The 12,788-nt window shown below is 43.5% G+C and overlaps 1 protein-coding gene and 1 long non-coding RNA gene across 4 annotated transcripts in view; one reads left to right on the top strand and one right to left on the bottom strand.

Annotated features, from left to right (window-relative positions):
- Positions 1-7,178, bottom strand: part of BARD1 (BRCA1 associated RING domain 1) — a 59,539-nt gene extending 52,361 nt beyond the window's left edge. Inside the window, exons 1-2 of one of the 3 annotated variants that reach the window (XM_079977938.1) lie at positions 7,011-7,178; positions 5,547-5,603 (exon numbers count right to left, since the gene is read on the bottom strand). In XM_079977938.1, coding sequence (XP_079834064.1) covers positions 5,547-5,603; positions 7,011-7,147 — 194 coding nt within the window. In that variant the 5' untranslated portion in view covers positions 7,148-7,178. The remainder of the gene's footprint in view (positions 1-5,546; positions 5,604-7,010) is intronic. The other 2 variants (XM_079977940.1, XM_079977939.1) reach the window with 2 other exon arrangements.
- A 295-nt stretch (positions 7,179-7,473) lies between these two features.
- Positions 7,474-8,633, top strand: LOC307220349. The gene is made up of 2 exons (XR_013840847.1): positions 7,474-7,620; positions 8,365-8,633. It is a non-coding gene; the product is annotated as an uncharacterized lncRNA (long non-coding RNA).
- Positions 8,634-12,788: the final 4,155 nt, after the last annotated feature.

Here is a 12,788-nt window from a genome sequence, read left to right as displayed (position 1 = left end):
AATCAACTTTCTTCCTCCCCCCCCCCAAGTCTTTATTGGTTCCATATGCCATTGTTTAATTTCATTTTAAGCAAAACATAAAACCCAGAGAGTCCTATGGCACCTTAGAGGCTAACAAATTTATTATAGCATAAGCTTTTGTGGATTCAAGTCCATTTTGTTAGTTGGATAGCATTTAAACCACCATACCATTTAAATTGTTATTGCTTGGGCTGTCCCTGGATTCCAAGGATAAAAGCCAAGACGACTGCTCAGTCTTCTATTATTCACACAAATATTTATATTTGCATGATATTTTCACCTATCAGCAATGGATTACAATAGTTTAAAATGTAATCTGTCTCCATACCAGTTACCTAATCTGGGTCTTTGTCACTGGAGCAAATCTATGAAAGCATGTTATAGTTCTACGAATTGACTAATTTCAACAATATTTAACTAGTCAAATGGCCAATTTAAGACACACTCCTCCTGCCATCTCATATGGCACACTCTGTTCTCTCCCTCACTCAAGCCTCCAACACAAGGAGCCTTGTAGAAGCAGTAAAGGAAGGAGAAAAGGTACAAAGTGAGTCAAGGGGATGTGAATGAAGAAGGAAGCAGAAGCCACTGTGGTGGGACATTCCAGGAAAGGTAAAAACTAGGTGGGGAGGTGGGGGAATTAAACCATGAATGGCACTGTAGACTCTGTTAGATCAGGTGATAAGTCCAAGTGAATTGGGGAACTGAAGGAAAGCAGGAATTAAGCAGTTTGTATGGTGCAGATCGGGGACGCAGGTGGCGCTGTGGGTAAAAGCCTCAGCGCCTAGGGCTTGCCGATCGAAAGGTCGGCGGTTCGAATCCCTGCGGCGGGGTGCGCTCCCGCTGCTCGGTCCCAGCGCCTGCCAACCTAGCAGTTCGAAAGCACCTCCGGGTGCAAGTAGATAAATAGGGACCGCTTACCAGCGGGAAGGTAAACGGCGTTTCCGTGTGCGGCTCTGGCTCACCAGAGCAGCGATGTCACGCTGGCCACGTGACCCGGAAGTGTCTCCGGACAGCGCTGGCCCCTGGCCTCTTAAGTGAGATGGGCGCACAACCCCAGAGTCTGACAAGACTGGCCCGTATGGGCAGGGGTACCTTTACCTTTACCTTTATGGTGCAGATCACATGGAAAGGGGCAAGAGAACTTCAGTTAAAGAGTCTCAAGGAACTAGCACTGTGGAATATTTTAGAACTATTTCCAGAGTAATTTAAAAATAACTCAAGAATAGTGAGAAAACAGTTCAGTGGCAGTGTGAATGCTTCTCACAGATTTAGTCCCCAGAGATTCCTATTTAAAAGGAGTCCCAGGTAGCAGGACTGAGAAGAAAACCCCTGCCCAAGTTCAATGTGAGATGCTGCCAGCCTGGGCAAGATAGATCAGTGGCCCACCTGAAAGTATGACAGCTTTTCATGCTTACATATGTTGAAATGTGTCAGACAATTTAAGGGGGACAACCACAGCAGCTAGAGGATATAAATCACATGGGTGGGGCTGCATAACCCAATCCCATCACCCCAGAATATAAACTCCCCTGCATTCACTTATGTTTGCATGCCTTTGGAAACCTATTAACGCCTTTGTAAACTTATAATGCAGCCCACTGCTGTGCCACTTATGGAACCAGCAAAGCTTACAAACCCACACCAGTTTAAGGACATTGTAAAGGTATCCTCTCCTACTTTACCAATAAGGCCAAAAAGATGCTGCAGCAGCTGGAGTCACTTTGGAACCTTTCCACAAATGATGTGATGATAAATGTTGCCAGGTGTCTTATAGACAATGTTTAATTGCAACCTTTTAGTTTACTAGTTCTGGAGGCTCATTTAAACAACAACAAAAATGCATCTTACTGCTGTTTCTTTTAAAAGTCTCCATAGCTACAGCTTTCTATTAAAGGGGATCTAACATTGTGATGGGCAGAAACGGCAAAATAAGATAAGCAGAAGAAACACACAGGCCACATAAGCTCAATTTTCAGACAACACACCAAACCACGGTTTGTGCTAACTACACGGCTTATGTTCCAAGGTATGATTTGGGCTTTAAAAACCATACAGCAAGCACAGTGATTTAGATCTACTTGTTTGCTTTCAGTTTTTGCCTGTTCCTTCACTGCAAACTCTAGAAATGGAGCACCCTGATAAGTCCTCATATTTTACAGGCATGCAGGATACATGATTGTCTGCCAACTTCACAATTAACCTGCTGCCACTGAAGAGGAGGTGACCCAGTATTTGTGCTTGGTTACATACATGTAAAATGAAAGCAATGTTATGTGCAGTTACAGAAAAATGCAGCCTCTATGCTCTCTCCCAAAGCATCTGCTTACTGGAATAGGTTGTTTTAGAACCAGATTCTAAGTATGCAGTCTGTTCAAAACAGATAATCCGAACCTCAGGGAGATCTTATCCACCTGCAATGTTTTAAAGGTAAGCCAACAAAAACACTTGTTACCGCACCACACAACAGGGAGCAAACCAATATATACACTTCAATATGAGGGCATATGAGAGCAGGTCAATGACTGCATTTCCCTTTAATATAAGCTCAGCAAAACTGAAAACAAGAACTCCTTTCCTGAAGCTTAGTTTTATTCACTTTAAAAAACTCTCAAGATTCAGAAGTTCAGATCCTAATGTTGACCTAATGTTGTGATGGATTTTGTAACTGACAGTTGCTTCAACTATAGCTGATGATGCAACAGATAGCATAATTTTCAGATAAATATATTACACATTATCTTTAAAGAATCCCCACAAAAATCAAATGGCGTAAGACGTTTGGGTTTTTATTGTATGGGCAATAGGTTAAATGAACAAGGATCCACTACCAAAGGTTACTATCAAAAACTATCCCTTTACATGGCTAGATGTTGTGAACCACCCTAAGATCTACAGATGAAGGGTGGGATACAAATTAAATAGTTTTACAGCAAGCAGCTACACAGAGCAGGACTGCACAACCTGTGATCCACCAAAATAAGGATAACATGTGAGAAGTGAAGTTACAGGAAACCAGGCAGAGGGCCTTCTTGGCAGTGGCACCAGTGTTAGAAACTGAGATATGAAAGCTAGGAGCTGAATGGCACCTTAAACCTAGGTTATGGGCGCAACAACGGAATGTCTATGCACGCTTTTTTATAACAACAATACAAAGCTGAAAATGAACTGCAGCTAAAATATTATGTTCATTTTTCACATGGTCTAGTCCTTCCCCGGTCCACCCTCCTAATGTTCTTAAGAGGGTCTCTTCTCCAGTCTTCAGAGAGTAGCTGGAAGTGGGGAGGCAAAGAAAGGTCCTCCTTCCCTTCCACTCTAAAGTTTTAATGTGAAGTATTAGGCGCAATACTAGGACCAGAGCTCAGAAACTGCTTGCGCTAATGAAATTCCCTGCCACAAAACGCGCCTAGAACAATGGGAGTTTTGAACACTGAGTGGCACCCACGCTGTGGAAAGCCCTCTCATCAGATGTCAAGGAGATAAGCAATTATATAACCTTTAGAAGACATCTGAAGGCAGCCCTGTATAGGGAAGTTTTTTAATGTTTAATGTTTTATTACATTTTTATTTATGTTGGAAGCCGCTGAGAGCAGCTGGGGCAACCCAGTCAGATGGGCAGGCTCCAAATAATAAAATTATTATTATTAAGATAAATGCAATTTGCTTGCCAGTTCTAGGCAGGCAGCAAAAGCAGGAACTTAAGTTACGCTATTCTTGGCTGGCAGGCTGCATTGAAGCTTGGTAGTTTACAAAACTGCCCAGTAGAGAAGATCATTACTTTGCATGAAACAAGAAATGTGCCTGCTTGAGATCAATTAAGTAAGGCAGGGAAACTTCTTGCTGTACTGATCAGATAAAGTAATATAAGGCAGTCAGTTATTCTAATTACATTTCTTAGTCACTTTATACAAAAAAAGAAATGTGTCAAAGCATCAAAATAAAATCAGCTAAAAGCCAAATGTAAAGTGGCTCACAATACAAAATTTGTAAAATGAAGACAAAGCAATATAATAAAAAAAGACAAGTCCGAACCTGCTCCACCATAGGAGAAGCTAACTTAACATCAAAGAGCCTGGGTAAATATAAATGTCTAAGCCTGGAACCTAAAAACTGACACTGATGGCACCATGAATGCTTCTCTGGCAATAGCATTCCATAGATGGGGTGCCACCACTGAAAAGGTCTATTCCCATGCAGCCACACTCCCCATCTCACTCACACCCTGATGAAAACCACAGCGTCTGGGCTGGTTCCTGTGGTTTGAGACAATTTTTAAGGGCCTTAAGCCATGTAGGGCAAAACCATTTTTTAAAATGAACCAGAATTTCAAGGCCACATGTGCCTCCAACCACAGCAATAGATCCAGAAGTGCCCCCCAAGCTGTGCACCTGCTCCATTAGGGAGGAGTGCAACTGTTTCTAGAAAAGGTTGTGTCCCGCCCATCAGGTCTAAGGAACTGCCCAGCAACAATGCCTTAGTCTTTGCTGGATTGAGCCTTGGTTTACTGGCTCTTATTTAGTCCACAGGCAGACACCAGTCTAGCACATCCATTGCCACACCTGCAAATGTAAAGGAGAAAAAAAGCTGCATGTCATCTGCACATTGATAACACACTCCAAATCTCTGCATGATCCCACTCAGCCATTTCATACAGATGCTAAACAATATGAAGCCTGGCCTCTGTGAAACCCCACTGCTTCACCCAAGCACCACCCTCTGGAAATGGCCATCCGAATAGGGCTGAAACCATCTCAAAACAGTGAACCTAGATCCACTTTGGGCAGCCTCTATAGGAGGTTGTGGGTATTGAAAGCTGGTGAAAGATCAAGGAAAATCAACAGAGGTGACCTAGGCGGTTCATGTGCCAAAACTATGCCTAAATCCTGACTGAAGCTAATCAAGAAAATTATCAATTAAAATTATCAATCACGCCTTATTCAAGAGAAGTTGGAGTGGTTTTTCATTATTGGATCAGCCTGTATTGCTTTAAAAGTATGCATGTTTTTATGCAACCCAGAACAGCTCTTAAAACAAACATGTCAATTATTTTGGTCTGAAAGTGGCCCAACTTCACAGGCAACCACAAATATATACAATTCATTAGTCAACAGCAAACTATTGCACCTAATGTAGAACACTCATCCAACACTCATTACTGAGCCTAGCAGACTCCAAATATTAACTCCTATGTAGGGTGAATTGATGTTTCCTGTACAATTATCCCACTTTTTAAAACAGTGTGGTTTATAAAAGCTTAAAATAAGCAATAAACACCATGTGACAAAAAAACAAAAAATACCAAAGACAGAAGAGCAGATCATTTTAAAACAGAAGCAAGAACACAGAAAGCAAAGGCTGGATGGCCATCTGTGATGGATGCTTTACTTGAGATTCCTGCATTGCAGCACCCTTCAAACTCTATGATTCTATGACTAAAAGCATACTGAAGAAGAAAGGATCTTCAACATTCACCAATGAGCGAGAAGAAGAGTTATTGCACCACAGCATTGTATGGAATTACTTACAGGCATAAGACATGTTCACAGCCTCCTATGTTCACAGGTTTCTTCAAAATGTCCCTACTGTCAAGGAAAGTATATATATATTATAAGTTCCTGTCCTAATTATCAGAATCACATAATTCCTAATAAACTTCTGGTATGAAGCCTATAGCTTTTTATTTGTTTTGTGGCGTTGCTTTACATCTGCCTTTCCATTCCCCCTTCTGATTTTCCCATGGTAACAGGACAAATCTTAAAGGAAGGCTTAGAATTAGAGCTCATGCTTTGAACGCAGAAAGGTCCCAGGTTCGATTCTTGGCATCTCCAAGTAAAAGAACTTCAGGAAGCAGGGCTGGGGAAAGCCTTTGACTTAGTAACCCGCCCAGAGTGGCTGAGGAAAAGTATTATTATAATAATTGTTGTTGTTGTACCCAGAGGGAAGCGGCCACTTGCAGCAGACAGAAGTAGGCTAGATAGACTAGGGCTGCCATACGCCCCAGATATTACCGGGATTTCAAAGGCAGAAATGACATCCAGGGGAAATTTCTGAAATGTGGTGCTTTGTCTTGGATCTTTGGCAAGTCAATGGAACAACAACTCAACTTTCAGAGTGTCCTGGTTTTCCCTTTTTGAAATAAGGCAACCCTAAGATAGACTGGCTCAGTATACAGCAATCATGTTATTATTTTATCTGTAAGGGGGGAAAGGCAGAATATAAATACATCTGTAATGGTGATGATATATGTCCAACTTGATTTATTACACACAAACTAGCTTTACCATCATCACCACCAACAACAACATATGAGATGGCTCCCTGTTTGTGGAATGCTCTCCCCAAAGAGGGCCTTTAATTATCTGCGGCCTTTAGAAGTGGGTGGGATGTTTTTAATGTATTGTGCTTTTTCTTCTCTTTCTTGATTTGAATATATCCATGGAGGAGGGGTTGCTTTTGATTTTAAGTTGTTCTGGCTTGCTTTGGGCAAGATAAAAGCAACCGACAAATTTAATACATAACAATAAATAGCAATAACACCACAGCACCTTTATGAGGAAGGTGTTTGACAGGTTCCTGCCCCAAGAGGAATTCAAAACAGAGGAGACTTGGGGTGAGCTGGTGAAGGAGGGCAAGAATAAAGGGGGGGGGGAGACAGCAGGAATCTTTCAAGGGGGGTTTGAACTAAGGGGGTCACACTGGGCATGAAGAGCCACCCTGCTCCCCCGCAGCACGTGCGCACCGACACATACCTAGAAACAGAGGTATTTTTACACACACACACACACACAATGCGGGGGGTGTTGTTTTTGTTTGTTATTATGCTTTATATTTTTGTGTTTTTATATTGCAAACCCTCCTGTGATATAGTAATAATAAAACACACACCGTATATATTCACACACGCATATACATATCTATATATCTGTATATATATCTATATAGGGATATCTCCATTGCCCATTCCCGCCCCCCTGGGGGCGAGTGATTACCACTGGGAGCAGCTGAGGGCCTCGGCCAGCCTCGCCAGGGCGGCGCCGGTCTCCTTCCACCCGAGGCCTCTCGGCTCGGCCTCCATGCGTCCCTCGGGCTGGTTCCCGGAGCGGCCCCGCAGCGCCGCGGCCCTCATGGCTCGCCCGCGCCTCGCTCGCGGCACCGCTTCGAACTCCGCCGGCTCCGCCCCTCGCCAAGCGCGCCCGGCGCCAACGGCCCAGGGAGGCCTCGCCTGCGCGCGCAAAAGCGGCCTTTCCGGGTGGAGGAGGCGCCGCCCTCCGGGGACCTCGCCGCTGCTTCTCTCCCGAGAAAAAGAGCCGGGAGCCCCTTCGCTCCGCCCGGGAGGCCTCTCTGCGCCCCAGGCCGGGATCCCTCTGCGCCGCCTCGGAAGAACCCCCCCCCCCTTCCCGGGCACCCCGACGGGGTGACTCGGTGGGTGGGGTGGCAGCCCCGGGGCGGGCAGAGGGGACTCCTGGCAGGCGGCTGAGAGGGTTCCCTGAGCGTGTCCGGGGCCGGGGCTTGATTCCAGAGGAGGGCGCTCGGGGATGCGCAGCGCCAGCCCCTCTCTCGGTTGTCAAAAAGTGTGTCGCTTCCCCTGGCCACTTAGGGGTGAGCAGCGACGCCTGTTATTTATCCCGGGGGGAAAGCACCGGTGAGGATGAAGCCCGTGAGAGAGATGTTTGGGGAAAGGCAAAAAGCAGACCTAGACGTATGCTTTTGTAACAGAGGATGTTCTGCCTCCCTCGGTTTGGTTCAGAGGTTTCCTATGGCAGAGGCATGAGAATCCAACATTAAACTACGGTAACCTGGAAGACTGCAGAAATCCTTCCAAGTCACATAATGCGAAACCAGTTTTTACTAAACAGAAAAGACAAAAGAAAACAACATCTAGAGTTCAATTAATATAAAATCAAGGTTTGAAATCAAACAGCCATATGTGAAAAAGTGTTAAAACAGAACATGCCCCATTATATAATCAAGTGGTATACAAATTTTATTTTATTTTCTCTAAAGAATTATTCCAGTCAACAATAATTCATCCCCACTTTGCCATTTATGCATCCAGATTTTCTCCCACTTCTCTGACCCATATCCATCCTGCCATGCAAACTTAAATTTGAGCCCTAGAACAGGGAGGAAATGCACAAGCTGAGCATGTGAATGCAAAACTAGCCAATTTGCATCTATAATATTGATCTGCATGACTTCTTTTGAGGCCACGGTGTTAGTGTTGTAAGCTTAATGTACGTAAAATATTGCGGTTGTATTTGGAATGCTGTAAAGAGAAGTTTACCTTAAGCAAGAGGCTCCACTCTAGGTGAAAGCAGAAAGCTGGTGTTTTTTCTATTTCAGTGAGCTAAACTACCTGATGACACATCGCTGCAGTTCTCACATATAAGAGAAGAAACCTGAGAAGTCAGAAATGGCCAGTAGTAGCAGTAGCAGAGAAGCTCTGCGATGATGAACATTGCATCTCTGGCATCGGAGAGAGGAAAGTTTACTGAAGTGCATAAAGGACTGAATCACATTACATGTTTGTAGTGTTACTTTATTACTTTGTTCATGTAATGTTTATATGTAACTAGTTTTAAGATTATTCTGCAGTAAAGCTTTGAAACTAATTCTTTGGGTGTAAAGCTCATTTGTTTCTACACAAGGTCCAAATTAGGAATTCCTCTGAAAAACTATTGACACAGGGCTGAAATTATGGGGTGGCGGAGAGGGCAATGAAATGTGTGTTCAAAATGTGGTCAGTCCCTAAGCCTGATGTTTGAAAAACCTGTGGAATTCAGTAGTATTAACATGTTCCTAGAGAGGCTTCAAGCACTTCTGTAGCTTCTATTCTCTCCCCCCCCCCCCATCATTTATCACATTCTTCCTGACACAGATATTTCACTGGCCATTGTTTTCGTTCAATAACGTTTCGGGGTTCAACCCATTCTACTGCTTTTTATTGCTTGCTGTTTTTAAAAAGATACCTCTGCAGAAATCTGCACACACACCCCTTCTGTAATTACTGGAGCACATAAAGTGGTTATAGCAGGAATTTATCACTTTCAGGTAGAAATACTCTGAGCCAAATAAAAGATAGAATAGGGATGCCAAAAGCAATTTATAACAGGCTCACTGACATTTCATGTTGTGAAGCCTTAACCAGTGAATAAGCACCAAGTCATAAATCTCTACGCAAACGTGATTAGAGCAAGCAAGTTATTCTTGGAGGGAGCCTTATCATAAATATATTCTCTGATGCAAAGCAGCAAAATTTGGTTGACAAAAGTCATTAAAAACAGCTGTCAGTAAAATGTACAACCATTCTCTCTCTTAAATCCTTTGCCATGCCACCAGCTGTTTGGGACTAAGGTAAATTGTTCATTTTGGTAAAAGAGCACTGGCAACATTGCACCTCCTTCATATTTTATAAAGAGCTTAGTGGTATACTCAAGTGTTATTTTTGGTGTGTGTATATCAAGTGTGCAATGGGGAATCATTGCGCCATTTGGGGCTAATCGTTAACAGCAAAGTTTGTAGCTGAAAACCTCCTTCCATTGAATTGACTCATAGTATTGTGCACATTTCACACAGGGCTGCTCCCAACATAATGTTGGCAGCATATAGAAGCCAATGTGAAGTGACTTCCATTCTCTGGGCCTATGTGGGTTTTCTTCCGTTGTGGGTGTTATGAGGCCCAGCCCTGGTATCAGAAAAGTGGGGCAGCCACCTCCAGCAACAAATGCCGGGTAGCTGACAGCGATGGCACAGTGTTGGAGGACAGAGCTGTATCTGCCACACGGCCTGCCCCTTAAACTAGCCAGATGTGCTCTGGTGCTATGGAGGACCCTGGCCCATTGCCGGGGTTGAAGTAAGATTTAACTGAAAGTACAAACAGCTTCCCTTATAAACCCAGTGACAGCGGATGGTTTGTGTGCCAACTTGTAACCTGGATGACCAAGAACAGACAAACATTCAAATTTTAGAAATGCTACAGTAAATCACTATCAAAAGAACAACTATGGCAATAAAAAAGCTGGGTTTTCACACATGACGGTATTGAAGGAAACACTGATTCTGATGTGCATTCAAAATAACACATTTGTCATTTCAGTTTTATCCATGCCATGCTCTACCTTCAAAAGTCCAAACAGAGGCTTACTTATGTCTAGGTGATCTAGATTCTGCCTAGCTTAAGCTTCCTTGCCTTTAGCACTTGAATCCAGTTTCTTGACCATTCTCCTGCTATTTATCCAAAAAGAAAGTTAACATTGGATAACATGGTGTTTGAACTGTGCCTGGGATACAGTGGAGTTAATTGTGAGGAAACAGATCAGGTAATGCACATTGGATGAAGACATTCCTGAAGGAGCGTCTCCACCCCCATTGTTCAGCCCGGACACTGAGATCCAGCGCCGAGGGCCTTCTGGCGGTTCCCTCATTGCAAGAAGTGAGGCTACAGGGAACCAGACAGAGGGCCTTCTCGGTAGTGGCGCCCGCCCTGTGGAACGCCCTCTCAGCAGATGTCAAAGAGATAAACAACTACCTGACATTCAGAAGACTTCAGGGAAGTTTTTAATATGTAACGCTGTACTGTTTTTAATACTTGATTGGGAGCCGCCCAGAGTGGCTGGGGAAACACAGCCAGATGGGCGGGGTATAAATAAATAATTATTATTATTATTATTATTATTATTATTATTATTATTATTACCCCTTCCTGGTATGTATTAGTGACATAAGAAACTGAAACAACATCACTGCTTTTATTGGGTACATAGCCTACAGCCAGTAACATGAAAGGTTATCCTGAACTACCCAGATTCACCTTGTCATTTGCTGTCCAAAAGAGCCAGTACACCCTCCTCAATATATACAATACTTACTTGAGAACAAGCACCATTGTAGAATTTCTGTCCAAAGTAAACATGCACAAGGTTGTGCTGCTATGTGGTCCGTCATCTGATATGTCTTCATCACTGGTGTTACTTTAAGCCTCTGATTTAGAAGATGAACAGGAGGTGAAAGTACAAGTAGAAAATATAAAAATGCCCCTCCTTCCTACATACTTTTTTTTTTTTTTAAGTCTCTCCTGTGATAAATGATAAGAGGCTGGTGGATGCTATTTCATAGTTCCGCTGAGAAATACAGTGACTGTGACTTCTCAATGATTAGCAATGGTGTGTGGCTGAAGCATCCCAAACTTTCTTGGGCTTGTCTGGACAGGAGTTTTATCACAGGAACCAGTCCTAAGAAAGCAATCTTGAGATGACAATGCTGTATCAGGCAGTCTCAGCTTAGATGGGAAATATGGGAATAAGGAAACGACCAAGGAAATGCAGCATTTTATTTTTTAAATAAAGCATTAAATATTTGCAATCAATTGCAGGCATGTAAACAAATAAAAAGAAACACCCACGAATATTTTCCCATTATTATTGCAGTTTCCCCCATGTTATCTATACTATTTTCTTATGCACAGCTGCCTTTATCATCTGTGCCACACAAGTAGCACCTGTAAGAAGTGTTGGGTCCTTGCATTTTGTGGCATTAGTTTTGCTACCAATGAAACTCTGCATATCCTCATGCAGACAGTATTTCATCATTGTAAATCTAAGCAGCATGGCCACCTCTTACCCAGAGTTTCCTCCAGTCTCTTAGGGGCACAATATGTTGTATATACGATTTTTCTGTGGGATTTTTTAAAATTAAAATTGGAGTGGAAGCCAGCATTGCCCCCATTGCTTATTCCTACAAGTTCCAAAATCATTGGCTCCCTTCCCCCCAAGTCCTCCTGGGACCTTCTCAATAGCGGATCCCAATTTGTGGAAAGCCCTCCCTGGGAAAGTCTATCTCCCTCCCTCATTGCTAACATTCAGAAGAAATTTAAGAACATTCCTATTCACCCAAACATTGGGTGTCAGAAATATACAGCTCCTGGCAACCTTTTAATTATTAGCTGTGAGGATATTTGATTGTTTTTAAATGTTTCCAGGTTTTTAAACTGCTTTTGCATTGTTTGGCTGTTTTGTGGTTTGCCACTCCTGGACTGCTTTGGGAGGAAGAGTGGGATAGAAATTTTACAAATAAATAGTTACATATTTCCCTCAATATCACTTACATTAAAGCTTGCTAAATTGGTGTTTGCCATTACTGTCTTCCAACAGAGCCAGAACTACAGATGTTTCGGCAACTGGTAACACAGCAGGTCTGAATAATTTTTATAGTTAAATGCCTCAGCTGGATACACTGCCATTGCATTTGAGCTGTGAAGCCATATCATCTCCATATCTCTTGCCCTATTAGCAGCTTTAGCTTGCAATCCTGAATATGTTTACCTGGGAATAAGTATCAGTGAACTACTGCACTCCAGGTCTTTTTGACTACAACTCCCAACATCCCTCACCATTGGTCATGCTGGCTGAGGCAGGTGGAAACTGTAGTCCAAAACATCTGGAGGGCCCCAAGTGGGTTGAGGAAGAATGCCCCAGAGCATTCTGAAATACTGGCCTGGATCAGGGAATGGATGAGGCCATCCCACCTGAGAAAATGGAAAGATGCTGCCCTGCCTGCTGCCTGCTCTACTTGCCCCTCCTGCTGAAGCCTTGTTTACTGGGGCTGCCTCAGGGGCGCTGCGTGGACGCTTCAGACCTGACTCAGGAGTGGAGCGGCTGCTGCTGCTACCCATATCCCAGCCCCAAACACCAGCCCAGGCGTGGCTTCCTTCAATGAGGGAAGTATAGTGGGGGTGCCTGGTTGCACCCCCTCAAAACATGAGCCCGGGG

The sequence above is a fragment of the Podarcis cretensis genome, assembly GCF_951804945.1.
Source record: "Podarcis cretensis genome assembly, chromosome: 1".
In the NCBI taxonomy this organism is placed as follows: domain Eukaryota; kingdom Metazoa; phylum Chordata; class Lepidosauria; order Squamata; family Lacertidae; genus Podarcis; species Podarcis cretensis.
This window is presented reverse-complemented; position numbering and strand designations above follow the sequence as displayed.